This window comes from Necator americanus, chromosome III (assembly GCF_031761385.1).
Source record: "Necator americanus strain Aroian chromosome III, whole genome shotgun sequence".
NCBI classification, from domain to species: domain Eukaryota; kingdom Metazoa; phylum Nematoda; class Chromadorea; order Rhabditida; family Ancylostomatidae; genus Necator; species Necator americanus.
Window position 1 is genome coordinate 38295200 of NC_087373.1, and position 25732 is coordinate 38320931.

At 38.8% G+C, this 25732-nt stretch overlaps 2 protein-coding genes across 2 annotated transcripts in view; one reads left to right on the forward strand and one right to left on the reverse strand.

Annotated features, from left to right (window-relative positions):
• RB195_012267 (uncharacterized protein) overlaps positions 1-7982 on the reverse strand; it is a gene marked incomplete at both ends in the record, with an annotated part of 28692 nt that extends 20710 nt beyond the window's left edge. The window contains 3 exons of the mRNA XM_064194045.1: positions 6041-6123; positions 6369-6451; positions 7780-7982. Of these exons, the coding sequence (XP_064051627.1) occupies positions 6041-6123; positions 6369-6451; positions 7780-7982 (369 nt within the window). The remainder of the gene's footprint in view (positions 1-6040; positions 6124-6368; positions 6452-7779) is intronic.
• Positions 7983-16869: 8887 nt separating this feature from the next.
• On the forward strand, positions 16870-17801 carry RB195_012268 (uncharacterized protein; the record flags this gene model as incomplete). The annotated part of the gene is made up of 2 exons (XM_064194046.1): positions 16870-16938; positions 17430-17801. 2 exons carry the CDS (start codon positions 16870-16872, stop codon positions 17799-17801), a joined length of 441 nt encoding a protein of 146 aa, XP_064051629.1.
• Positions 17802-25732: the final 7931 nt, after the last annotated feature.

A 25732-nucleotide genomic window follows, 5' to 3' on the forward strand; every position in this document is an offset into this window, starting at 1 on the left:
TATTAATATTTATTATTTGTTATTATTATTATTAATATTTTATTTGCATATATTACACTGTACGATGTTCATATTATATTTATTTTAAATGTTTATTGTAATATAATTTATATTATATGGATTATATTATTTTTCTATAAATCCACGCCTTGGAAAGCCATAAAGCAATGAATAGCTAAATTTTGAATTTTTTTTTCAAAATGTTGTGACCTCCAGCAGAGATGGAGCTTAATATACGAACAAATATCGCCGGAAGACTGCTTCAACTGAACAGATGTTTCATATTGGGGTTTTTAAGTCGATGAGGATGGAGATGAGGAATTCGTTGAGCTGCGCTTTTTTTTTAAAAATCTGCTTATTTATTTACATATTTATTTATTTATTATTCAGAACTCAGGAGAGAGAGAGAAAGCCAACAACTTATTTAGGGGAAGAAAAAACCAACACTTACTCAAAAGATATTTTAAAGTATTTCTTTAAAAAAAACACTGTTTCCTATTATTCCGAAAATAAGATTGAGGACATCCACAAGGCACAGCTAAATTGTAGGGAAAAATTAGCGGAGACAAAACTTGTTACCGGACAACTAATACAAATTCCCAAAGCTACATACAAGCTTGAATCGTAGCAATCACACCGTGAGAGAAGCGTTAAAGTAAATAATTACTAGAAAAAAAAGAAAGTAATCAACTAATCCTACGAACATGGATTCAATCCTGGAGAGGTGGCTGTGGCTTAGGAGAAATTCTCTCCCTCTCCCTCTCTCTCTCTCGGATGCTCCGCCCGCTTTCGTCAATACTCCCGGTTTTTCAGGGGGACTTCAGCTATTCCATTAGCTGCTCATTGTAAATCGCACCTTAATGAACTCCGTGCACACATCAAGCGTGCATCGGCCGGCCGACCGACCGACATCTATCCATCTCCTCTATTCGACTTTGTTTCTAAGTTTCACGATTTGCTACGAAGAAGAAGAAACATGCGACGATACGATTGTGTGTGTGTGTTAGTTGTCCGGAAAAGATAAGCGGGAACGGGACGAAAAAAAAAACGTCGGCGCGTCTCATACTCGTCAAAAGACTGGCCGAAAGCCGTTTTATTTATATGTGGTGCTTATGAAAGCGATGAAAAATGCGAATGAAAAAAAAACTGCGCTTCTCTGATTCATGCAATTTGATTGGCGGCCAGGAGGTAAAAAAAGAGAAAGCAGTCCGAGTAAGGAAAGAATTCGTACAGGTCGTGGCGACGACGAGGAGGCTTCGAAGACCAGGACCGTACTGATAAGATAAGGATCGATTAGTGGCGAGTGTGTATTGAGGTTGGGACGCCTTCGGGGAGACATTTCGGGGGTAGGGGGACTTTTATGTAGCTGTGCTCTGCTAACTGCTACTCTGCTGGAGGGAAAGAAGAGAAAATCATCTCACGCACATTCGCTACGCCGGAACGGGGCTCCCGTCAAGCAGAGCAGCGAAACGATTTCGCCAGTCATCCAGGCAGCCAGCGCCTGTTCATGTGTCAATGTTATTGAAATCGCATGTGTGTGTGTGCTCTGTTTTGTGAGCACGAAAAAGACCAAGAAACGAAACACTCCTTCCTGGAATGCATTGAGGACAGAGAAAAATTGAGGGAGTTCTGGATGAACAGTGAAGAAAAATTTCCTACCTACTCCTCTTCCACTGAAATTTACTTCAGAAAAAAACTATGAAAATATCTGGAAAAAAGCTAACTACTGAGCGAGGAATCGCTACTTTCAGCGAGGTTTCTCCTATTTATTTGTTTACCAGTTAAAATTGACTTCGATAAATCATGGAATAAATTTAGAAAAACACTAGTGAGTTTAGCTAGGGGATTTTCGAGGAATCCTTCAAGGAATTAAAAACGGGAAATTTCAAGGAAGTTTCGAGGAAAAATTAGGTATTTTCCCTTTTAAGAAAAAACTGGAAGAACTGTTAGAAAAAAATCATGGAAAATAGTTGGAGGACCCTTAGTTACTTAAGGATTTCTAGGGGACTCTTCTTTTCAGCGGTCCCATTTGGGACCTATAACAAATCCGTATAACTCTGCAATTTTTTTTTCGACCAGCTTGTCAAGCACCTCTTCATTAATTATAAGCATTACATAAATTTCGAATGCATCAACGCAAGAAAAACGAACAGTTTGCAAATCCCATTACTTTAGGAGGAACAAAACACAACACTAATCCAGAAAACTTGAAAATTTTCACGTCCTCCCCAATTTTTCCTGAGGAAAAAATCGTGACAACGAAGTCGGAGGTTGTCCCTGAAGCACACTTCTAACCTTTCAAATTGGGCAAATTCTCAATTCCCCTCAAATAATTTGAAAAGTTAAAAAGTCTTCTTTTTCCGAGTCGGAAAAAAACATATAAAAGGGTACGGGAAATCCAGTAAAGGCCGGTTGTACCTCGTTATGTAGGGGCGTGGTATCTTTCTCTCATCCACTTCCTATAGATTTTTCCCCCTATGGATTTTTCTTTGTTAGTTTAGTTTCTTCTTGATGGGTAAAAATTTAATTTGTGAGGAATCTCAGTGGATCGCTATGGTTCCGAGTCCGAGGACACATTATTACCTTTATTTTCCAGATGTTCAAGGTTTTCTCGCCTTTTCCAGAAAGCATAACATAGTTATTTCCATAACAAACTTCATAGTGTAGATTATCCTAAGACTATCCTCGGATTTTCATCAAATCAAGGAAAATAGGAATTTTTTTGTTAGCGATTGGGTTCCTAACGTTCATTTTAGGTCCTCAGGGGCTTACGCAAAGTACGAACCTACGAAATATTATACATATCATATGTTATATTATATTACAATATTATTAATACTACCAATGAAAGCCTGCTGAGGAGAAATTGTAAGAATTCTCAGATCAACTCTTGCTGTCTCATGTTCCTCGAGTCCTACAGCAATAGGCGGCCAATTCTCCCAGTTTTCATGGATTCCACTGTGTAAAAATTGACGACACACAGTAGTAAGAAGAGAAATGGCAGTGAATTTTCGTGTGTAGTAGCGTAGAGGAGGCCAGCGGCAAGCAAAAACACTAGTAAATGACAACTGCACAGCTCCGCCACACCAAGTAAAAACGTTCGAAATTCGCTTGTTGTCGAATGCAGCGAACCGCTCAAGTGTTGGCGGAGGAGAAGCACGAGAATCCCGGTGTTCACACAAATGTTGGACACTTTTGGGTTTCGTGTTCCTCGAGGATTTTTATTTTACAAAGCTTTGCTGTGTTCAAGGGAAAAATGAACGTTCGAATTATTCGAACTCATCGAATGCTTCGTCGATTTACATCTTAGCCGAAAAGTCTCGTCTTGTCGGGCTCGTCAAAAACGAAACCGCGATCGCCAGCGCTGCCGGAGATGCTCGAAATTCGTTGCGGGACCTGAGCGCAAGGTCTGTCGGATGTGCTCGAGCATAACGCGGTCATTTTTGCGAAAGTGGATTGTGCCGCCGGTCCTGAGTAGAATCACCATGGGTGCAGTATAGCCCGCCTTTCTTGTGGAGCCTTTTTCCCGTTCCCTCCAAGTCATCGTTCCCCCCAGGGGAAAGCGACAGCACGAAGAAGGAGGGAGGGAGGGAGGGAGGAGGGTTGGGGGTAGGGGAGGGTGGAGGTTTCATCAGAAAAGTTACCAAACCAGCATTAGAACCACTGAGACACAGCTATGAAGTCAGCAAAATTCAATCCGAGGACTTCCGAGCTGCTCTGAAAGCTTTCCAAGAAGCGTCTGGAACAGGGAATTGCTTTATCCTTGCAATTTTTTTTAGTAAGAAAAAGAATATCCTTCTAAATTGCTGAGAAAACGAACTTCCGCTGAGAAATTCGGTCAGGAATTCGCTAAATTCGTTGAATGTATTCCTACTGGATTGTTTGAAATTTTCATCCCATTGAATTTTAAATTCATCGCCACTAAGAAAATTAATTTAATCTGAGGAGAACCCTCAGACTCCTCAGCAAGTGAAAACTATCTTCTTTTTTTGGAAGTGCTACACAGATGAAGTAGAATAAGAATTTTTAGAAAGTTCTCGAATACACAGATTTCTTCGCCACTTTATTTTGCATTTTCCTGTACAGGTTGCTATTATTCGGATTAAAATGTAGTCATTCTCATCCCAAAAACAGCAATTTGTATAGAAAAATGGAATGAAAAATGGAACCAATAGAATCGAAAAATCTAGGTATTAGGTAGGGAAAATTCTGTGAAAATAACAACCCTTCCCGAAGGGATTTTCAGGATTTTCACAGAGGACGCTCACGGCAGGAAGGATTCTAATGAGTAATCTAATTGACTTTATCTGATAGTCTCGATGGATTTCTCGGAATATTCAACGAATAAGACATCTGTCATAAACCGAGCACTTGTCATCAATAAAAGTGCAAATAAACGCTAATAAAATCCATTCGAGAAATGAGAAATAGAAGTGAATTCTGGGTTCGTTTGTCGGTTCAACCGCAACAGTTCAAAAAAACCACAACATCAACAGGAAGAGGAAGGCTTTGAAAGGTCTCGAAAAAAAATCTCCGAAGAGGAGGATGACTTCGGAAATTACGGGGAAAAAAGTCACCAGAAAAAGAAGAAATCAAGCATAGCTACCGCAATTTTCCTCTACGTCCGGCAGGAGCGGGGGAAAACACATCTCAGACCGATGCATCGCAAGTAATTTGCTCATCAGTCGGCCGAACCGCCCTCCAGCCAGCCAGTGGTCCCTAAGTGCGCGGCCCTAATTGTGTGATGGCCTCATAATGGATGAAATGGCTGATGGCGGTGGTGGTGGTGGTGGTGCTATGTGGAAAAGCTGTGGCCAGCTAGCCACACACATTCTACAGATGGCCTGATGTCTTCCGCATAGGACCGCCCACCCAAGCCAACGCCAAAGTCAAAGCCCAAATCGCGGAGCCGGAGTAGTAGTTCAATTCATAAACAAAAAAAAAACCGCCGTCTATCCGTGCTCACCGCCGAAGAAGCTCCGCACCTGCCTGCCGCAGATCACCGCGGCCACATTGTCACGCAACTGTCACAAGGATGTGACGTAGGTGACAGGAATTATGAGCGCGTTCCGAGGATGATTTGTGACAGCGGCATGGAAGAAAAATGCAAAAAAAAATCCCCATGGTTGACATTCCTGCGAGAGAAATTCGGCGAAATTCGGAAATCGAAAGCCGAAGAAGGGGGGAGGGAGGCAGAAAAATTTCGGCACCTACTGTGAGCACCAAACTATAAATACCACCATTATAGAATGTCACTTGTTTTATTTATATTCTTATTATATATTATTCGTGTTTATATCACCCATCATTTACATATTTAATTATTTACATTTTATTTACTTATTTATTTATTTATTTATTAAGGAAAAAGGATAAGATGTCTGTCATTAATCAGTCCGCTTGGGATGCGCCGCTCAGAATTCGGAATTGTTTGAGGTTCACGAACGAGGGTCTAGCCTAAATGTGTTTTTATTCTCCCAAACAGTTCTGGTACAAATTTATCAGGCCTCGCAAAGATGAAAGGCTTGGTTGGCACTAGAGCGGCTTCGAACCATCGATCGATCGTGCAGACACAGCCGGACCTCTTACCGTCTACGCTACACATACTTTTTATAATACTACATATTTACTTCATTATCTACATCATTATAATAAATAAATAAACATATATATATATATATACATATGGTTTCTGTACGGGGATTAAAAGTCTCAGAAGGTAAGTTACCACATCTTTTTGCTTTGGAAAAGGATAAAACTCCTAAATGAACGCTAGATATAAAGATCAATAATAATTTTCGACCCACAATCCAGTCCTCTCTCCACCTTTGACTAAAAATTAATGTCGCTTAGAAAAAATTCGGAAAAATAATGTGATATAATAATATAAAGTAATATGTAATATAATAATATGTATTATAAAGCGAAAATTTCTAAAAAAAACTCCCGGGATCCTTTGTGTTTCGGAGGGAGATTTCCGGGAATCAAATCGATATCGGATCAAAAATAGCATACCAATAGAAAACGGAAAACTCCATACCGTGAATCCGTTATAATGTCGATGTGATCGTTTCCGTAGATCAGTGATAGGACAGTTCCAAAGTTTCTGGAGCACTTTTTTTTCTGAAACAAGAAAATTTATATCGTTGAAGTTGGAACGGACACGACGACAGCGTTTCTAAATTCGGAAACAGAAGAAACAACGAGAAAAAATGGGAAATTCAAGGAATTCGAAAAAGAAAAGAATAGGAGAGGAAATCTATGACTCGTTAAGCATGACCTAAAAGGAATTTTTGAGGATTTTTCTTTTCTTTTCTCCGAAGCATGGACTAAATTCAAAAAATAATATGGTCGGTTAGTTTGCTAACTCAATTCGGGTGGTGGTGGTGTATTTGCGGAGCAAATGCGTGAAACAAGGGCGCGAGAACCGGAAGAAGAAGAACCATACCGGCTAGACCAAACAAAAATAAATGAGAAATCTCGCGCAGAAGCGAGATTTTCTGGAAGCAAAGTCGGGAGCACCATGATCAATCTACATATGTGGTGAAGCACATCGCACGGCAAATTTCTCAAGTCGGCGCTGAGATTCTGGATATCGGTGGCTCCCCGACTTTTTTTTCTATGAACGAGATCGAAATTTTTGGGATACGACGAGAGAGCGATCTGGGCTGAGCGGTAGCAATGAATTGCGGGACTCAGCTCAGTTTCCGTTACACATTCTACACGAGAAAAAGAAAACGAGAAGAACTTTCTATGGAATTTTTCCTAAACGGTTATGGAAGAGGGGATTTTGATTGATGAGATGTTAATAGAATTTTCTTAGATCAAGAAATGGAATTAAGTAAAAAAAATTGGTAACGAGTCTTCTCAGAAATCCATTCTACTGAGTGCCGTAGGGAGGAGGTGGTAATAAAGAAGTCAGGATATGTGCCATAGAAATCCTTTCAGAGCTGAATATGCTGATGGAATATTCGATGAGTTTTGACAATTCCAGTTCAAGTTTCTCTGGTAACCATTGAAAATTCTTGGCAGAAAAAGAATTATTCAACTCAAGACACATCTATAGAAGGGAACAGGAAAGGTAACTGGAGTTTTTCTCTTTTGGAAAACGAAGCAGCATGACTATTGAATTTCTGCAGGTAGAGGGGGAAAAAATCCGTGGAAAATGTGCTGCGAAAAGAAAAGCTCTCGAATTTCCCTAATCGAAATACGTGCTATCCAGAAAGATGTGAAAAATTTGGGAGAACGCGCAAAATTCCACCCGTGAAAGATTCCTCTACATAATAATATTAAATTAAATTAATATGATAATGCATGCAAAAATTATCATAGTAATAAGTAATTTTTGATAAATAATAGCAAATTAACTAAATGTTGCAGTTTTGCACTTGTTCTCGGAGGAAAATTTTCCGGGAAATTCCCTCAGAACCTACGGAAACTCTACAAAACTCTCCTTTCTTGGTGGTGCCTAAGTATTATAAAAACAGTACGTTGTAAACGTGTCTGCTTACACAACATAAACAACGTAAATAATAAATTCAAACATATTATAAATTACAAAAATTCCTGGGTTAAGCGGTGCTTCATTGCTGTAAAAACCCAAAACTCTAACCCTATGGATATGACCGAAACGTTACGAGTTCGCTCACGCGGCGTAAATAATGTAAACAAATAAATAATAAATATAAACATAGCATAGATAATTTAAAAAAAAAAAAAACTAGCGCTAGCGGTACCTTAGCATTATATAAGCGCTCCTAGCGCTCCCGAGGCTCTAACCCTATGGATATGACCGAAACGTCGCGAGTGATGAATTCCAGAGGGAAAGGAGGGAAGGAAAAGCGTGGCGGCGGAGTCACGGCGGCGGCGGCGGACGGATAGTTGATACTTCTTACCTGGTCGGTGTGCAGTCGAAGCTGTTTCGCTTTCGCTTTCCGCTGCTGCTGCTGCTGCCCACGTGTGTAAAGAGTATCCGATTTCATCGTCTTGCTCTCTGTGTTGTGAATAACAGAAAATATATATATACATATGTAGATAGACTGGACTGGACTGGAAGTGAATAGACCGCGAAAAAAAATCCCGTGAAAATTCCCGAAGGAAACGCTCGTTCGTGAGTTGACGTTCCACACAGCCACACGCCTTGAGATTTCGCTCACTGGGTGATCGCCTATCGACAAATTCTGATCTACCAAAATCCAGAGAAAAGTCATCAGGAAGTGGCTAGATTTAAGGGGGAGAAAAAAAAGAAAACCAAGGGAAAGGAAACACAGAGACCGAACGTCCCATACGCTCAGACAAACCACATGGACTTCGCCCCGTGTGCGGTGCATGCGATCGTCTATCGACAAATTTTGCTCTACAAAAATCCACAAAACGACTAGACGTTAGGAATTTCGAGAAAACCACACGAAAGGAAACACAATAAGCGTATGGGACCTATTTAAATCCAGTGATAAAAACGGCTTTTGGGTGGTTTTGGGGGTTTTCTACCTTTGAATTGAACACAGAGTTTTCTCTACATGGTATAACTTAAACGGAAAGTTTTTTTTCCCCTAAAATCAAAGATTAGAAATTGTTTTATTCTTTACTGTATAATTTACTTGTATTCTAATATAACAAAATTTGAATGTCCCATACGCTCAGGCAAACACATTGACTTCGCCGTGGGTGATCGTCCATCGACAAATTTTGATCTACAAAAATCCACAAAAATCTTCACTCAGATGCGCTCAGAGTATAATTTTCTACTGATAACTGACGAAAAACGTGATCAGTAGAAAATCCACAAACTCGTCCTTCGGGAGCCGAAGTGAAACGTGATACGAGCTTATCGATGATCGCGACTGGGTGGATTTTTATCCGCCCGCCGCCCCGCCACTTAACCATCGGGTCACCGAGCCATAGCCCCACTCAACTCACGGATGATGAGAGCATGTGCAAATGTTGCGAGTGAGATCTCAACCGGATTACGGTACTTAGTGATGCTGCTGGGGGTGATCTGGGTGGATGCGGAGGGGTCAATAAATTATTTAGCAACTTTTTAATCAAACCCACTCTACCATTACCATTGCACCTTGGGCCATGCTCTTAGATTATTGAATTTTAGAGGAGAAATCCCCTTAACATAAATGAAAACCACGTTAATTTAAGAGTTACAGTATGCCTAGCGGTCATAGAACTCACACATTTTTTTTTACTATGGAATTAAATTAAATCACAATCACAATCACAATCAATCACAATCGCGTCGTTGGTGGAAATGTTCCACAGAACACGGAAAATAAATTAACATAATTTAGCAAAGCTAAAGTACTAGTGCATGCCCATTCTTCATTGAATCAATGGGTCCTGCGACGAACAACAGATTCACCATAGGTGACGTAAGTCCATTTAGGGAACCATTTAGGGAAGAAAATCTGTTGTTGTTTGAGAAAATCCCATAGACACACGGCGTTCACGGTGCCTAATACATAATTGCTTGCAAAAAAACCTGAACAGTTGCTTGATAGTGTGGAAGATAGATATCGATCGATCGAGTGGACACGTTAAATCGCGATCATTTAACACCCACAAAGCAAGTGATAGTCTGCGGAAAACACAAGCCACGTTTTTCCGACACGTTCCCACCTGTCATACCTGTCCGGAAAATTGTCGTCGTGCAAAATATAGATATCGAGCGGTGCGTAGTCGAACACGTATTCACATGTGCCGACGTGGCGCTTCCTGCGCTCTGGCCAATGTTACGGACACGCCCACTTTTCGGGGCGGGGCATGTTGCAAGACGGGGCGCAAATATTACTTGGGAAATCAAATAGCGGCTCCATTCAGGACCCTTCATCGGTACATAGCCATAAAACTATACGTTTAAGGATTTTTATCATAGTTGCATAACTTCAAAAAAAAAGTGAATATTTCTAAGCTAAAGGTAAAATTTCAGCTGAACTTCTCGAGAATGTTGTTGTTGCGGTCCCATCGCGGTCCCAACGGAAATAATTCCCCATTTAGTTGGCATAAGAGCATCACATCACCGTTGAGTTTACTCAGTTCTGCTCAATGAAATCAACATATCCATTAACTTTAGCGGATATGTGGACAGTAAAAGAACATTCGCGAATCGACGACGCAGAAAACGGTTTCAGAAACTTCTTCGCCAGTGTCTCCTGCGTTATTTTTTTCCGAAAAAGAAATAATAAGAAAAAAAAATATAAATCCATCAAAATGCAGTAGAATAAGTGTAAATAATTAATTAAGTAATTCGTTTATTGTCATTTTTTTAAGACGACATCACCAATACGTTCATATTGACTTCAATATGTCGTGAAGTATAAACACCGCAAAAATTAGGAAAAAAATTGCAAAGTTGATTTTTGAAGAAAGGTTTTCCCGGAATGTCTTCTTATCTTCTGGGAAAATTATCATGATTTGAATTGCATCTATGCATGCCTCAGGAAATTTCTCATTGCATTGCTTTTCTCATTTTCTAAAATCCCTACCATCAAGAAAATAATAAAATCCTGGCCTATTTCCGTTTTCATTTATCTCGTGCTGCTCTGGCTTTGGTTTCGCGTACCACAACAAGATAACAAAATAAGATGCATTCGGAAATTAGACGAGGGAGAAAAAAACTCAAAAGACACAGCTTCAGAAGGGTTCCCGAAGATTGACGACTACATCCGATATTTACGGCCTTTCCAGTGTTTCCAGGCAGAAATCTCTAGAATCCGCTTAAAACCTAATCATGAATGCGTGACAAGCGGGCCGGAGAGGAAAAAAAGGCACGTGCTGGGACAGTTGTAAAAACAGAGCAGGCAGATCGAGTGACACTTCGAGGCATACGGGAAGAAACCCGAGAAAAATCCAGCACTTTCTAGAAATAATATCGATTCGTCTTTTTATTTAATATTCATCTCATTATTTATTATTTATCTTCTATTATTTATTTATTTATCCAATTCCAAGTTTCCCATTTCTCCCGTATGATAAGTAAATTAAAATATAAATAATAAAATAGTGAATAATACAGATACAACAAATATGAATATAAATGATAATAAAATTAAAAAGTAAATAAAATAATCTCGTTAAAAAGGATAAAGTGGACAATTTTATTGAAAAAGACTCAAAAAACCATGAAAGCGAGGGAACGACGACGAAGACAACGGGAAGAAGAAATCGCTGAAGAATATAAAACCTCATTCAACACATATTTTATTTCTACCGTGAGATGGAAACAAATAAATTTTCAGCAATTTTCGAGGAGATATAAGAGAAATGTGTACGAAATTTCCATTCGCTACAAAATTCGCTTCGCGTTGGAGCACGTTTTTCGGATTTTCGGAGAGATGAATGGGGAATAGAGCAGAACAGGGCAAACATATGAATCTATTGAGAGTAGGGAGTTCAAAATGTGCTCATCGTCCACATAGTACCATATTTTCTTGCTAACCAAGTTTGAGACGTTAGCGGTCGGTTAGCGGCCATGAGCGCTAGCGAGTACAAGCGACACAATGTCGCCGAGGCTACCGTCGCTGAATGAAGGTGGAAAAGCGAGTGGAAAGATTGGATATAGCATTGAATGCAGTGTCACAGAGGTTCCTGGATACTACAGAAAAAAAGTTGAAGAAACTACAGCAAGTGAAAATTAATTTTAAAAAATAATGAAAAAAAAACGTGAGTGCACAGCAAGTGATCTACCTATTATGCACTGATATAAACCATGAGCGCTGAAATTATCGTAGAAAATGAAAAAATCAATCCAATGAGAAATTTTCTGGAACATAGACAGTTACTATTTGAATCAAGTTAATTTTTACAGCAGATATTGGATATATCCCGCTGCTGGACCTCTTTTTAGGGAATCTATCCTGAGCCACATGCAAATTGTACGTAGCAGTAGTTAATTCTTGCGATACGGTAGCCTATAGTTCCGTTACAGTAATTATTTCTTGCACAATCAATAAACATCTCAATTTCTTTACGAAACAAGAAAGTCTCATTTGCAAGTCAGCACGTTGAAAACCATTTAAGGTAAAATTATCCAAGGTAGATAGGGAAATCTTCGAAAAAAAATGGAAATCATGGAAGAAACTTCAAAAAATGTCTTCTCGAAAAATGATACACAATCTCCTGTCCGGTCCACGAAGACAGCTATTCGCCACACAAAAGAAGCGTTTGAAGCTAACTTTTGGTGTCGCCGCCTATCCAGGATCCAAATTCAATATGACAACCACAATCGCATGGTCTGACCGAGTATTGACTTATAAGAGATCGATTTTTTTTTACTTAACCTTTGGTTATCCTTTCGGTTTGAGGATTGTGAATTCCGTGGTGATTTTTGAGGAAAATATCGATAACCACGCTATATTTTTATGTGCCTATGTCATATTCTCGCATGTCTCGGTCTGTTTTCAGAGAAAAGAAAGAAACGAGAATCCAGAGAAAACAAGTAGAGGCTTATGTGGGGCGATGGATTGTTGGACAAGCTGGATTGTTCCAGAAGAGATGGTAGACTGATTTGAGCACATAATATAGCAGCAGCAGCAGCAGCACGGGCAGCTACAGCAGAGGGTGTGATCCGCAAGGTAAACACACCTCTTTGGATGATATGATGGTGGTGGTGGTGGTGGGTGCCGCCGGGACGATTTGAACGCGTAGTCAACGCCGCCGCCGCCGCCCGGACGAAAGCTCCAAAGCACCGAGCCGGTGCAGCGATGGTGATGGTGGTGGGACGGCGGCGGCGGCGTCAGCGGCGGCGGCGCTGCGCAAATATTTGCACCAGCCGCTAACCTCACAGACGCGCGCGCACACACACACACAGCACACATACATACACAACTGCAACATACGGTGGTGGTGATGATGGTAGTGGTGGTTGCGATGATGATGATGGTCGTCATGACGGTTCGATACACATATTTGCGGGACGAACGGAAGATTTCACTATACGACGCATCATTTCGGAGCAAGAGGGGTTTATACTTCGACCACGAAGCGATCAGCACTTATAGATCTATAATTATCAAAGACCTTTTATTCTTTAAAATCGATAGAGGGGCTAGATGTCGTGAATGTACACAGAAGTCAACTTGTTGTGTACAAATTTTCTGTACCTGACTAAATCTGATGAAATATGGGACTCAGAGGAAGAAAGTAAAGGGGAAACTTTTTCACAAATGAATCATTGTCCATAAAATAAGCTTTTAAGATGAAAAAAAGTGAATTTTTTCGAAAAAAAATTGACCGTGTAATAAAGAATAAATGATAATCCGAAACGATCCTAATATCCTAATGAATGGGTCGCGACAACTGCAACAAAATAAATAATCATTAAAGCCTAAACAACAACGAAGAAGTGCGTGATTATAGTCAAAATCTCAAATATTCTGATTTTAAAAAAAACCAATAAAAATTCGTAGGAACACTCTGGCGGAAGCCTCAAGTGTTTCCTAACCGAGCATAAAATATTACGTCATAAGATTCGTGAAACATTTTTCTAATCACCCATTCCAAAAAGCGAATCGTCAAATGTTCCCTATCGATCAATTCAATCGAACGATCTGAAAATTCGAGATGAGCCGACGAGGGTCATCAATAAGAGTGAATATTCGGGTCCCATTCGATTGGATCGAACGAGCAAGTGAATATTTAATAACGATGAAATTTGAAATTTAGAGGCTGCTTACAAATTAAAATAAGCAATAAAACAAATAAGATAATAAAATAAATTAAATAATGGTGAAATAGATAAGATAATTTTTAAAAAAGATTACAAAGTTAAAAGATAAATAGAATCGGAAACCACAGATACGGGCGTTGAAATTTCTCTAAAGTCTCTATGTTATTATTATTTTAGTACGAAAATAAGATAATAAATAAATAAATAAAAATCTATCCTTTTTCCGGATACGAAATGAACACTTTATGGAGGTTCGTATGCGACAACGGTGAGTTTTCAGCTGGAAGAAAAAAATCCTCAGAGCGATCCCAATATTCAAGGAAAAAAATCCGTCTGAATGCGCCACCTATAGAATTTAGAATGCAAATAGACAGTTCACTTTTTCTTCACGGAGGTGGAGTGTTAAAATCAACAGCATTCGTCTAAAACTGAAGGATGTCAGTGAAAAAGAACTCGGCGATAGCTGTCTTTCCTCATTGTTGCACAGAAACGCTTGAACTCCATTCATTGATCATTGATCCTTGTTCAAACACCAGGAGGAGTTGGAAGCGTTGAATGAAATGAAGGACAAAGCCGGTTGTGTTCGGAACGGTGAAGCGATATGAATGGCTCTTTTGTGGTCGGTTAGTCTGTCGGTCGTTCGTTCGGCAGCAACTTCACGGTACGGCGGACAACTGCCATAAAATTCCAAGTCCAGAGAACATTTTGCTCGTGGCTTCCAGTCGCATTCCGAGAATTGAAACAGCGCAAATAAGGAAATGAGTTTTACAGCAAAAACAGTCAGATCGTTTCGGCTCACTCTGTTCGTGTTTTCTTTCCTTAAGGTAATGTAATTTTTCCTTGTTGGATAAATTTTGCACCTATTCAAAAAACCAGACATCATGCTAAGAGAAAACGAAATAAAATTTCCTTCAAATCATTGGTTTTAAGAGCGAAGAAAAAAAACAATTACGAGAAATAACATAAGTTGACAAAAAATGCGCACTAGATACAAACCGTGGGAAAAACTGCCTGTCACATGACGGAAAGGGCAAAAAAAAAAGAAGAAGAAACAAAGTAAGAGGACATCCACTTTCTAGATGCCAGTCCGTAAAAAAAAACGCTAAAAAATAAATAAACCTGGGAGCTGCGCCTTCAAGAAATAACACGGAAATCCTGCCAGATCTAGGAAAAAATATGAAAAAAAAATCCCTAAAAACTACGAGAAAAAAATGTCTGTGATGCACAACTAACAACTAATTAACAACAACAGAACCCCCTTAATATCGCCATGAACACCTCACCGTAAAATAGTTCTATTTCTAATCTCGCGCTCTAATCGAGGGAACCAAGAAGTTCCTATTCGGCGACAAGCCTAATAGCTTCATGGAAGGTCCCACCATATAAACGTTAGGGCATTCAGCACTCACGACTGGGCACGTCATGTAATTGCTGACTAACTGCTTGTAATTCGAATTGCTACATTTGTGAAAAACAAGAGAGTAAATATTTTTTTATATTCTATACATAATATTCAATTTATGTAAATAATTTCCATGCGAAAACTACGCTGGCCGCACGCTGGGGAACGCAGAAAACTGAGTACGATAGCCGCGCGCGCCTAAACTGGGTCGTAAGCCGTGGGACGTTTTCAGCTCACAGAGCACAAAAAAATGTGCCAAGTTTTTACGACAGTACTTATGAAATGGGTAAGGAAATTTCCAGGGTTCAACTTAATGACGCAAAAAGTGAACTTCTCACTACAATTGTAAAATTACCATCAAAAATTTAAATCCAGGGGAAAAACCTGTTCTACCACATTGTCTAAAAGGGCAGGATTTTCACAAAAAAAAAAAAGCCGCAGGATTTGAGAGCCGCGTGGACGGGATTCGTGGACTTTCCGGGATTAACCCACTCACTTGGCTTGACACCAAAAATTTTCTGAATTTTCTGTCATACAGATCGGATCGAATCTTCTAGAGATAGAAAAAACGCACAACTAAGCACTGGCCGGCCATCAGTAGATATTCATTGAAGCAGCTCATATGCGTGTGTGTCGGTGAATAGGCGGTATGGATTTCGTCGTCGTCGTGGTGGTGGTGGTGATGTAATTCGTTTTGTTTTCGCCATCTCTTCGCCTCCGGCTACAAAACAACAAAGCAGGCATCGACAATCTGCTAGTGCACTATAATTTCATATTTTTAATGGTTCGCCTGTTGTTGTTATTTGTCATTGTTTCATTTGTTTTTTCTCACGCCTTTGAGCGTAATAAATAAATAAATAAATACGTTATGCCGCTAGCAGCGAAATTATAGATATTTATCTTTTACCTGTACTTTTGAATCAAACTATCTGCTTTCTACTTTACTAGCAAGGATCAGAAAAGCATAAGTACAATAGGGTGGAGACAGACCCTTCTCAGGTGAAGGGGGTCTAGCTCAGACTCAAGCTGGGGCTCAAGTGATGAGGATCCCTTCGCCAATCGTTCGAAAATGAAGGGGGTCCTTTTTCTAACCGTCAAAAAATGAAGGGGGTTCTTTTTTCAACCGTCCAAGGGTGACGAGGTCTCTCCTCCAACCGTCCAAAAGTGAAGGAATCCCTTCGCCAAGCCATTCAAAAATGAAGGAGGTCGGAGCACCGGCTCCGACTATCGCATCTACGCAAACAAGTACGATTTTTCTACAAAGTCTTACGCCTAAATTTTTGTCCCTGCGTGAATTGTTGGTATATCCCTCCACTTCTTCTTTATCAAGCCTATAACACTAGTGCTTCCATCTCTACGCACCTGTTGAGCGAGGTGAGCCAGTATACCCGTTTCTCGGACTCCCGGTGCTGTACCTATGTCTTTTATGAAGAGGACCTCTTACTGGGGCTAATGTGAATGGATGTCACTAATATCTATAGCCTGCCTACGCTTCGATAACTCCCCAAGTCCTAGGACCTAACTTCCTGAGTTTCGGACGAATCTGAGTACTAAATCATCTTTGTGCCAGGATCGCAGATGAGTCTTATCCCTGTTCGTTGTAGTTTTCTAGTTTTTTAGCTGTTTTTCTATTTATTTGTTTATTTTAAAACACCCACAGGTGTGTTATAAAACAGAAAAAAATAAGATGGAACTGAGCTCACTAAAATTTTGCCAAGTTTTACACAGCAAGGCTGGCCCTGTACGCAATGTGTGCTGGCTTGGCATTCATTTTCCTCCGGGGTAACAGAAGATGACAAAACCCTCACGAGAGATCCTTTTCCCAAACCCGGAACGCTACAGTAGTCAGACGGATGCCAAGGTTTGAGTGACCAACTTAACCCAGAACGGAGGGATCCGGGGAGACTGGGCGAACAGGTGAGGCGAGGTCAAGCGAAAGGGCTCACCAACTTTGGTATCCTTGAACGGGTAACCACCACTAGAAGGAAGAATAAGGACTAATTAAAGGGACGAGTTTGGAAAAAGCTCAATCAAGGCAGCATTCCAGCTACATAGCTCGTGTTATCAAGAACAACAGAAAAAAGGGAACTAAAATTGTGAGCTGAAAACACTTCCCTCTGCATAGCTCTAGTATTTCTAGGTATTTTCTGTATTTGTTTGTTTTCCTCCTTGCCACATCCTTTTGACATCCTGCCACTGAGCGTAAGAAATAAATAAATAAATTTCTCGCAAAGATAACTAGTTCTTTACCTCACCGACTAGGACCACAGTAAAGAAGGATAAAGTGTCTGGCGTTAATCAATACGCTTGGGATGCACCAAGGTGTCCACTTCAATTCGGAATCGGTTTGAGGTTTACGAACCCCAGCTTAACTATCTTGTAGCCAATGACCTGCCAGGCAATTTTGGCACCAATTTATCGACTCCACGGAGGGATGAAGAGCTTGGTTGGCACCGGGACGGTTCCGAACCATCGATGGATCGTGCAGTCACAACGGAACCTCTTACCGACTACGCTACATCCGCCCTCGGGACCACGGGGAACGCGCAAATTCGTAATGTTGCAAAGTGCGGCACGGTTCGAGCGCCGACACCTGCGCCGATGAAAGCTCAATCCCATCGTCCATGCACAGCTTATTTATTTATGCGAGTAATATACGCGGCGCTTGGATGTGTCACGGTCGGCGGCTCTTCGTCATTGACACCGTTGGGCATGGTTGAATAACTACAGCACAAGCCTAACTACATCTAACTCGGCGGCAGGGAATTATTGATTCCTCGAAGGAATATTGATTTTTCTCAGAATTTCATTTTGGAACATCGAAAAACACGCACTGACGAGGAACTCGCAAATGAGAAAATGGATTCAGTCCTAGAAGAAGTCTTAGGAAAAAGGCTTTAAATGCAAAATAGTTATCCAGCATTTCCCTAGCAGTCAGGGAATCCGAAAAAATGGGAAATTTGGGAAATTTTAATGAGGTCAAGTTGAGGAAGCCTGTATACTACTCCATATACTTGGGAAAATGCAACAAGCAAACAACAAAATGTAACAATGCAATAAATAAATAAATAAAAGATGAAAAATTTACGCCGGTCATGTTTAGGAAAACAGAAAAGTAGAATAGAAAATCATCCGGGAGTGAAGACAAGCAACTCCTCGCTCAAGCGCAAAAAAAGATGGTTGTGTTGGGAGAAGAACACTTGAAACGGCTTAAGACTCGTTCGCATCCCGCATTCAAAGCAGAAATCCTCGAAAAGCTTCCCTAAAAATCTTCGAACACCTCCTCAGGCAGAATTACTGAGTGCATAATTTTACAAGGATTAAAATCTGCGAGGAAAATCCTTCCTTCAGGGAAAACCTGGGAAGCTTGTCGGGAGGAAAATGATTCTGAGGGAAATTACGACTGGTGTTAGTCCTCCTAGGAAAACTAGCAACAACAAAGGGAATAGAATTAAAAATAACAAATAAAAAAGGAAAAAGATGATAATAATAGGTAAATAATAGTAAAAAAATAATAAATGAAACAAAAAGAACACTCCAAGAGGAACACCGATACGTTAAATTACGCTCTAAAACCAAGAACAAAAAAAAATGCGATAAAGGGTTCATAAGTTAAAAATAGTTCCATCATCTAAACGAACTAGAATTCGTCTCTAACTTTTTTTTCAGGATGAGATTTTTTCACAGCAAACTTCACAAAATGTGTTTTTTTATTGCGAATTCTCAGACGTTCTACAGTCAGTTTTCACCTTTTTTTTCTACAGTAATTTTACTGATTTTTGTTCGATTCTAATTTTCTAAAAAGAAAAAAATTCTAAACAGGAAAAAGTGCTCTGAGAAATGGTCCGTATCCCTACGGATAGAATTATAACAACCGAAGGAAAAAAGGAATTAGCAATGAATTAACCAATAAAGCAATATTTCCCAGAAACTAGACTATTTTCTCATGGCCATATCCATGAAAATCCATGAGAAGGCTTCCCCATATTTTATACAGCCCATCACTTCCAATAATGAATAATGGATTAATGATACCGTCGCATGCCGTGGTCCACTTCAAATCCACTTCACACACACGGCTCCAGTGTGTATTGGTCGCAATTGCGTCATCTATCGATATGAAACCGCTGAGATCGATGCTACCTTGGTAAGCCTACACCCACCCCCCGATATCGATCGATGACCGATGGGTTTACTCAGATGCTCATCCAGAACACAGAGAATAAAGGATAAGGGGGATAAGAAGTATGACGTTAATCAATCCGCTTGGGACCCGCCGCCACCTTCACTTCAATTCAGAATCGTTTGAGGTTTACGAACGTGTAACTGGCCCATACAATGACTTGCGGTGGCTAGCCGATAGGTCAAGTCAGTGTTTTTGTCCTTTCAGACAAGTCTGATACCAATTTATCGACTCCGGAGGGATGAAAAGTTTGGTGAGCACTAGGGCGGATTCGAACCTTCGAACGATCGTGGAGGAACGGAAGCGGAACCTCTAACCAACTGCATTATACCCGTCCCAGAGCACGGGGTACTGTTTGGAAAGCCACAGAATGTCAACTCAGAAATCGGTTTCACACGAGGCGGCCAAGATGTCCTGAGCCCAGATCCAGTAAAATTTCCCCACCTGGATGAATGCGCTCCAGCGAAAAAAAAAATTCCCTTGTTGAATACATTGCTATGGAAATATGCCGGCAGACAATTGCAGCGGACGCAGCCGAAATACGTTTCCGTATCGTTTTGTGACTGGAAATGTTTCTTCTGGGGAAAAAACTATGTGTAGGTCCCGTAACGAAGCCCCATTGCACCGAGTTTGCATCAGCAAAGTAATCAAATAGTATTGGATACCACGACAAGGAAAAAAGAAGTCATCAATGATTCCACTTCCATCATATTTATCCTCCGAAAGGCAAATATACGATGGATAGGGGCTCAGGATCAAAAATGATCCCGTAGAACTGCTGTCAGTCATTCGTCAATCTATTCACTTCATTCAGACGACGCGAACGGCTACATGTTTACTCGGATCTGGGAGAAAAAAAAATTCAAGAAATGGCCGAAAAAGAATCAAAGAATAAAATATTTGTGCACATATGTGCACATAAATATATGAAATAGGTAAATAAAATAATTATAAATAATTAGATAATAAAATGTAAGCAAATAATCAGTAATTATTGACAATTATTTAAATAGAATACTAAGAAAATATGACTAAAGGTTATATTTTTATAGGCCACAGGAGAAATCAGGAAATTTTCGACGAGCATGTTTACTCGGGGATCTGGGAGAAAAAGTCAAAAAATAGGCAAAAAAAATTAAAAAAACAAAAACATACACAATAAATATAAAATAGTTGAATAAAACAATTATAAATAATCAGATAATAAAATACGAATAAATAAATAATAAATAAAACAAGAATAATAAAATATAAGCAAATAATAAATGATAGTTGATAATTATGTAAATAGAACACGTATAAAAATATGGCTTGAGCCCATACTTTTATGGCCAACGGGAAGAATCAAAGATCAGGAAATTTTCAGACGAGAAGATGGGTCGAGCGTACTCGCCTTATCGCTCACTTTAGCACCGAGTTGATATCGCTTGTGCAAACATATAGAAGTTGGCTGAGCGAATCGAGAGGATCGAGAAAATTCGAAAATCAATGGAGAGCGAGCCGTGCTAGGGATGATGTTTATTTAATTTTCAACAAAATTTTACGGAATCTCGCAAACTTCCAGTGAATAATCAACCAATACAAACTTCTAGTAATCAAAAATATATCGACAAAATCGAACGAATGGAGCGAATAAGAATAGAAAGGAAAAAAATAGGAAGCGATGATAAATAAAAAGGAAACCGAAGAAGAAAATATGGATAAATTCTTATATTCATAAGAATGAAGAACAAATGTGGAACTATTTTGATTTTCTCAAGAAGTTTCTTAAACTCATCCAAGAACTGCTAAGATTAATATCCCAAAAATGTAAAATAGAACTAATCTTTTTTTTTTGAAATTCTACGGAAATTTCTACAACATTTCTACAAAAGAGAGAGCGATCAACATTACTTCAATAATTAAGCTTGAAGTATTAAGTTGTTCCATTAGCGCCTTTGCTATTTTTCTGATGATTTTCATTCTTCTTCAAGAACAGAGATTTTCCAATCGATAATGTAGTCAGCAGAATAGTCAATAGTTGATTCCTATGATTCTTGATGATGTTCATCGATGATTTTGATCAATGTTGATCCTTTTGATCTAGGATTCGAGACTTGCAGTGAATTGAAAAATTTCGACGAGCATGAAAAGAAACTTTTGGGGGAACCTGGTACTGCTATTAAGATCCTACAGTAAAACTAACGCTAATTCTATTTAAAATTTAAAAAAATGTAGAAATAACTAAAAATAAAGAGCAAACAAATCAGATATCAGTTGACAGAAGATTGCTGTGTGGTGAGGTGGAGACCTCCACCAGGTTACCACTGATGTCTCAAGGCACAAAGGTCAGCGGATCGATAGAGCAAACACAAAAAACCTCGCACCAATCTTTTTTGATCCACCACTTCTTGGATGTTTTCCTCTAGTTTTTGGGGCTCTTAACGTATTCCTTAGAATTTTAACTTGTAGCTACTGTGACGTACTGCTTTAAGAACCTAAGAGACTTTTTTGGGACAAAAATACTATATATCGTTAATATAATTATAAATATGTAAACAAATATTAATGGACTTTTCTTGATCAATGTTCCCGTTTTTGCGATTAAAAAAATAAAATTAAAATAATAATATAAAATAAAAATAAAATAATAGAAATTAAAAATTAGGTTTAGGAAAAATGAACTTTACTATTCCTTCTAGAGCCAACTTATGGTCACCACAGAGAAAAAAAAAGAGGATGTTACATATTCCAGAGAGTCGACAATGGCTAAGAAACACTCAGTTGAGTTCCTTTGTGATGCTTTACGATCCTAAAATGCACTCTACCTCGTTGCTAAGCATAATAGTCGAAATGAAGTCGGTGGAGTTTTGGCTGACTCGGCAACGTCTTTTTTTTTCCCCGATTTTTATTCTTAGACGAGACTTCGCTTTCATCCGCGCGAAGGCGTTACGAGTCTTCGACCACGATTTACCACGAAACAAAGAGATTGAATGAAAAATGATTTGCTTTGTTGAGGTCATCTCATCTGATTAGACTTTTACTAAAAAATAAAGAGATAATTGTAAAGTTAAAGTAAAGTTATAAAGTCACTAGCGTATCAATCCACTTGGGATGCGCCAACGCGTTTTACTGCAATTCGCGATCGTTGAGGTTTTTCAGGAACGCGTGTTGGCCCAGGCAATAACCTGCGGAAGCTCTAGCCGATGTGTCAAGTCTGTGTTTTTGTCCTTCCAGACAGGTCTGATGCCAATTTGTCGAACCCCGGAGGGATGAACGGCTTGGTTGGCAGTAGGGCGGTTTCGAACCCTCGACCATGCGGCTAGTAATAATAGTAATAATAAACAATAATAATAATTAATAATAATAATGATAATGGTGATGATAATAATGGTGATAATAATAATAACAATAATAATAATAATAAGAAGAAGAAGATAATTCTGATTTGGAGTTCTGCACACATATAAGATTTTAATTAAATTATCAAGGTAATCCTTTATCCTTTTTATCAAGTTAAAATTGTATGATGCGGGCACTGAAAACAGCTACAATTTCCCTTGGGAAAAAAGAAAAATGACAACAAGACAACAAATAAATGAACTAAATAAATAAAGTCATAAGAAGTAGTGGAGTGGCAGCAAAAATAGTGGCTGAAAATTCAAAAAAAGTGAAAAGTGTAAATAAATAAGCGAAGAAACATTGATTAAACGTTGAACCCTACTGGATAACGAGACCTTGAATGAACTGCTTTAAAATTGCAATGATCTTCTCAAAAAAAAAGAATAATATTTATATAAACGGTTAAAATTTTTGCTACGCCTTTTGAATAAAATTTACTATTAAAAGAGTGTAGCTTTGAATACTTTAACGGCTCAAATATTCTTCTGATACAATATTTTTGGTGATTATTTTTCTAAAAAAAAAATAAAGTTAATAGAGAAAGATCAAAACCAATCTTGGCTACAGCTCAAGAAAATCAATAAAAAGAAGCATTTTAAATTATTTGTTGATGATTTCGTTATTTCTTGAATAAATTTTACTAGTCTTTTTCTTTTTTTTGTGCAGATTATTATTAAAAGAGTTCACAGTAGTAAAATAACAGTGAGATACGAGAAATTTCTCAGAAATTGTGTGAAAATAAGTAATCCATTATCTAAGCTTGGTGCTGTTCTAGTAATCGCCTGTCTCAAACGAAAAAGTCCACAGCACATATCCATGGCAGGGAAATGATTGGAAATGGATGTGGGATTGATCGGATGAAGCTCCTCAAGGAAGTTTAAGGAAGGTTTTAATGGAACTGGGAACGGTGGGCGCCGATGAAGCAATTCAAGCCGTCAAATGTCATCCACTCTACTTAAGTATCAGAGGACAGAATGGAAACGAGACGAGTATCCAAGATTTATTAGGCTGTTTTATTAGCGCGAAAAACCACACATATGCACGCGAGCAGGCGCGCAATCCGGCGGTACTACCGCAGTTTTTGGCTCGGGCGCGCACGCGCGACCAGTCCATATTTATAGGAAATTGCGTTGAATTCCCTTCCGTGACTTGTTAGCAGCGGAGGTGGATGAGATTAAGGGAGGGAAATGCGGTAAATTAGTCAGTAGATGAAAATTATAAAGAGGAAAATTTCTGAGAAAACGAGGAAATAGACTTTTAAAAAATATAAACATCCACATGAATTATGTTGCTGCTGTCTCCTTAGAGATTACATTAGAAATTCTCATGAGAGGATATATGTGGAAAAAATGTTGATCTCTTATAAATCAAGAAATCGAAGCCAACAAAAAATGGATCAAATAATTTCCCCGAGGGAGGAAAAAACGAAACAAACGTAAAAAGCGCCCTGTGAATGATTATCCAGAACGGCGGCGGCGGCGACGGTGGCGGTGGTGGTGGTGGCAGCGGCGGCAGCGGCGGCGGCAGACGGCCGCATCAGTACGGATGTGCTGGCCTGTCACCGCATGTATGATGATGATTGATAGCGGTACATCAAGAGAGCTCAAAGAGAAAAAGACACAAAGTAGTGGGGGCGTGTGCGTTGAATAGCTAGAACATGACATGTGCCCTACGGCAACACAGCCGCAATGTAATTATAATGTAATTAAAGGAGTTATGGCAGTTATAAAGAAGTTTAATACACGCGCGATTATTAGACGTATAACGAAGCACGCGAGCTGAGCAGGATGCGGAAGAAATTATTCGGAAGGAAATTTTTCAGGAGAGTTCCGAAATACCGGTGAAAATCATTAAGAACAGGTTTTATTAATGTAAGAACTCCTCAAGAACTCGCTCGTATCAATCGAGAAATAATCAAATAAGAATTAAAGGAACTTTCTGGACGATTTTGTCGCTCAATAACAAAAAAGTAAAAGTAGTACATTCGACCTTTAAACGCACAGCAAAATATTAATTCTTCTTCGGCCATATTTCTTATTTTATAAATATCATAAAGATTAATATTAATATTATGTTTTGTTTGAAAAAAAATTATTTTATCATTTACTTTTCATTTCACTTTTTATTATTTAACCCAACAATTACTTTTCTCAGAACGTAGGGTTAATCCCTGGCAGACAGCTGCTGCAGGATGCTCGAAGAGAAAAAGAAACTTTTCCCAGGATAAGCAATTTTTTTAGATGAATGAATGAATGAATCAATCAAGCAAACAATTAAAAGAAACAATAACAACAACATAAAATAACAGCAAACCAAGAAATATATGTGATACCTGGTGAAGACTCATTTAGAGGAAAGTTTGGGCGGGATTCTCGAAGGAAAATCAGAATTTTAGTTGAAAATTCTGATTTTGAAAAAAACGTCATTCAAAATTTTTTCAATGCATTTTTCCTACATTTATAACCTGATATTCTCTTTGTTGAAGAGGAAAACAATACTTTAACAATTTTATCTTTTTTTCAGACGTAGAATAAAAAGTGAAATTCTCAAAAATAAACATCTACATGAATTATGTTGCAGCTCTCTCCTTAGAGATTCCAATAAAAATCCTCATGAGAGGATATATATATGAAAAAAAAACATGTTGATTTCTTCTAATTCAAGAAGACGAAGCCAAAATTCTATAAAAATTAGAAAAACAATGGGCTTTTCCTAGTTTCTTTATCATTTCCCTCAGACATCGTTGTTTTCGAGGATTTTTTGCTCATACTCGTCCATGACGAATTTTTCGAACAATTTATTCACTAATATAAAAATTAACAGAAATTAAATAAGCATAAAAACTAAAAAAAACATCTATACTCCCATAAAACTAAAAACACTATTTTTTTGAGAAAGAAGTGCTCTTTCACAGGAGCGCGCCACGTAACGCTGAGCTCTTTTCTTTTTCGGTGCAAGAGTTAAAGTTGGAAAAAAGTTGAAAGTTGACCGTATTACGTCGGCACCAACTCAATACATAGTTTATTCGTTAATTTTATTTTTGTTTATTTCGTTTAGTGGGAAATTTTCGTCAGAAAAGTACCTTTCTTTC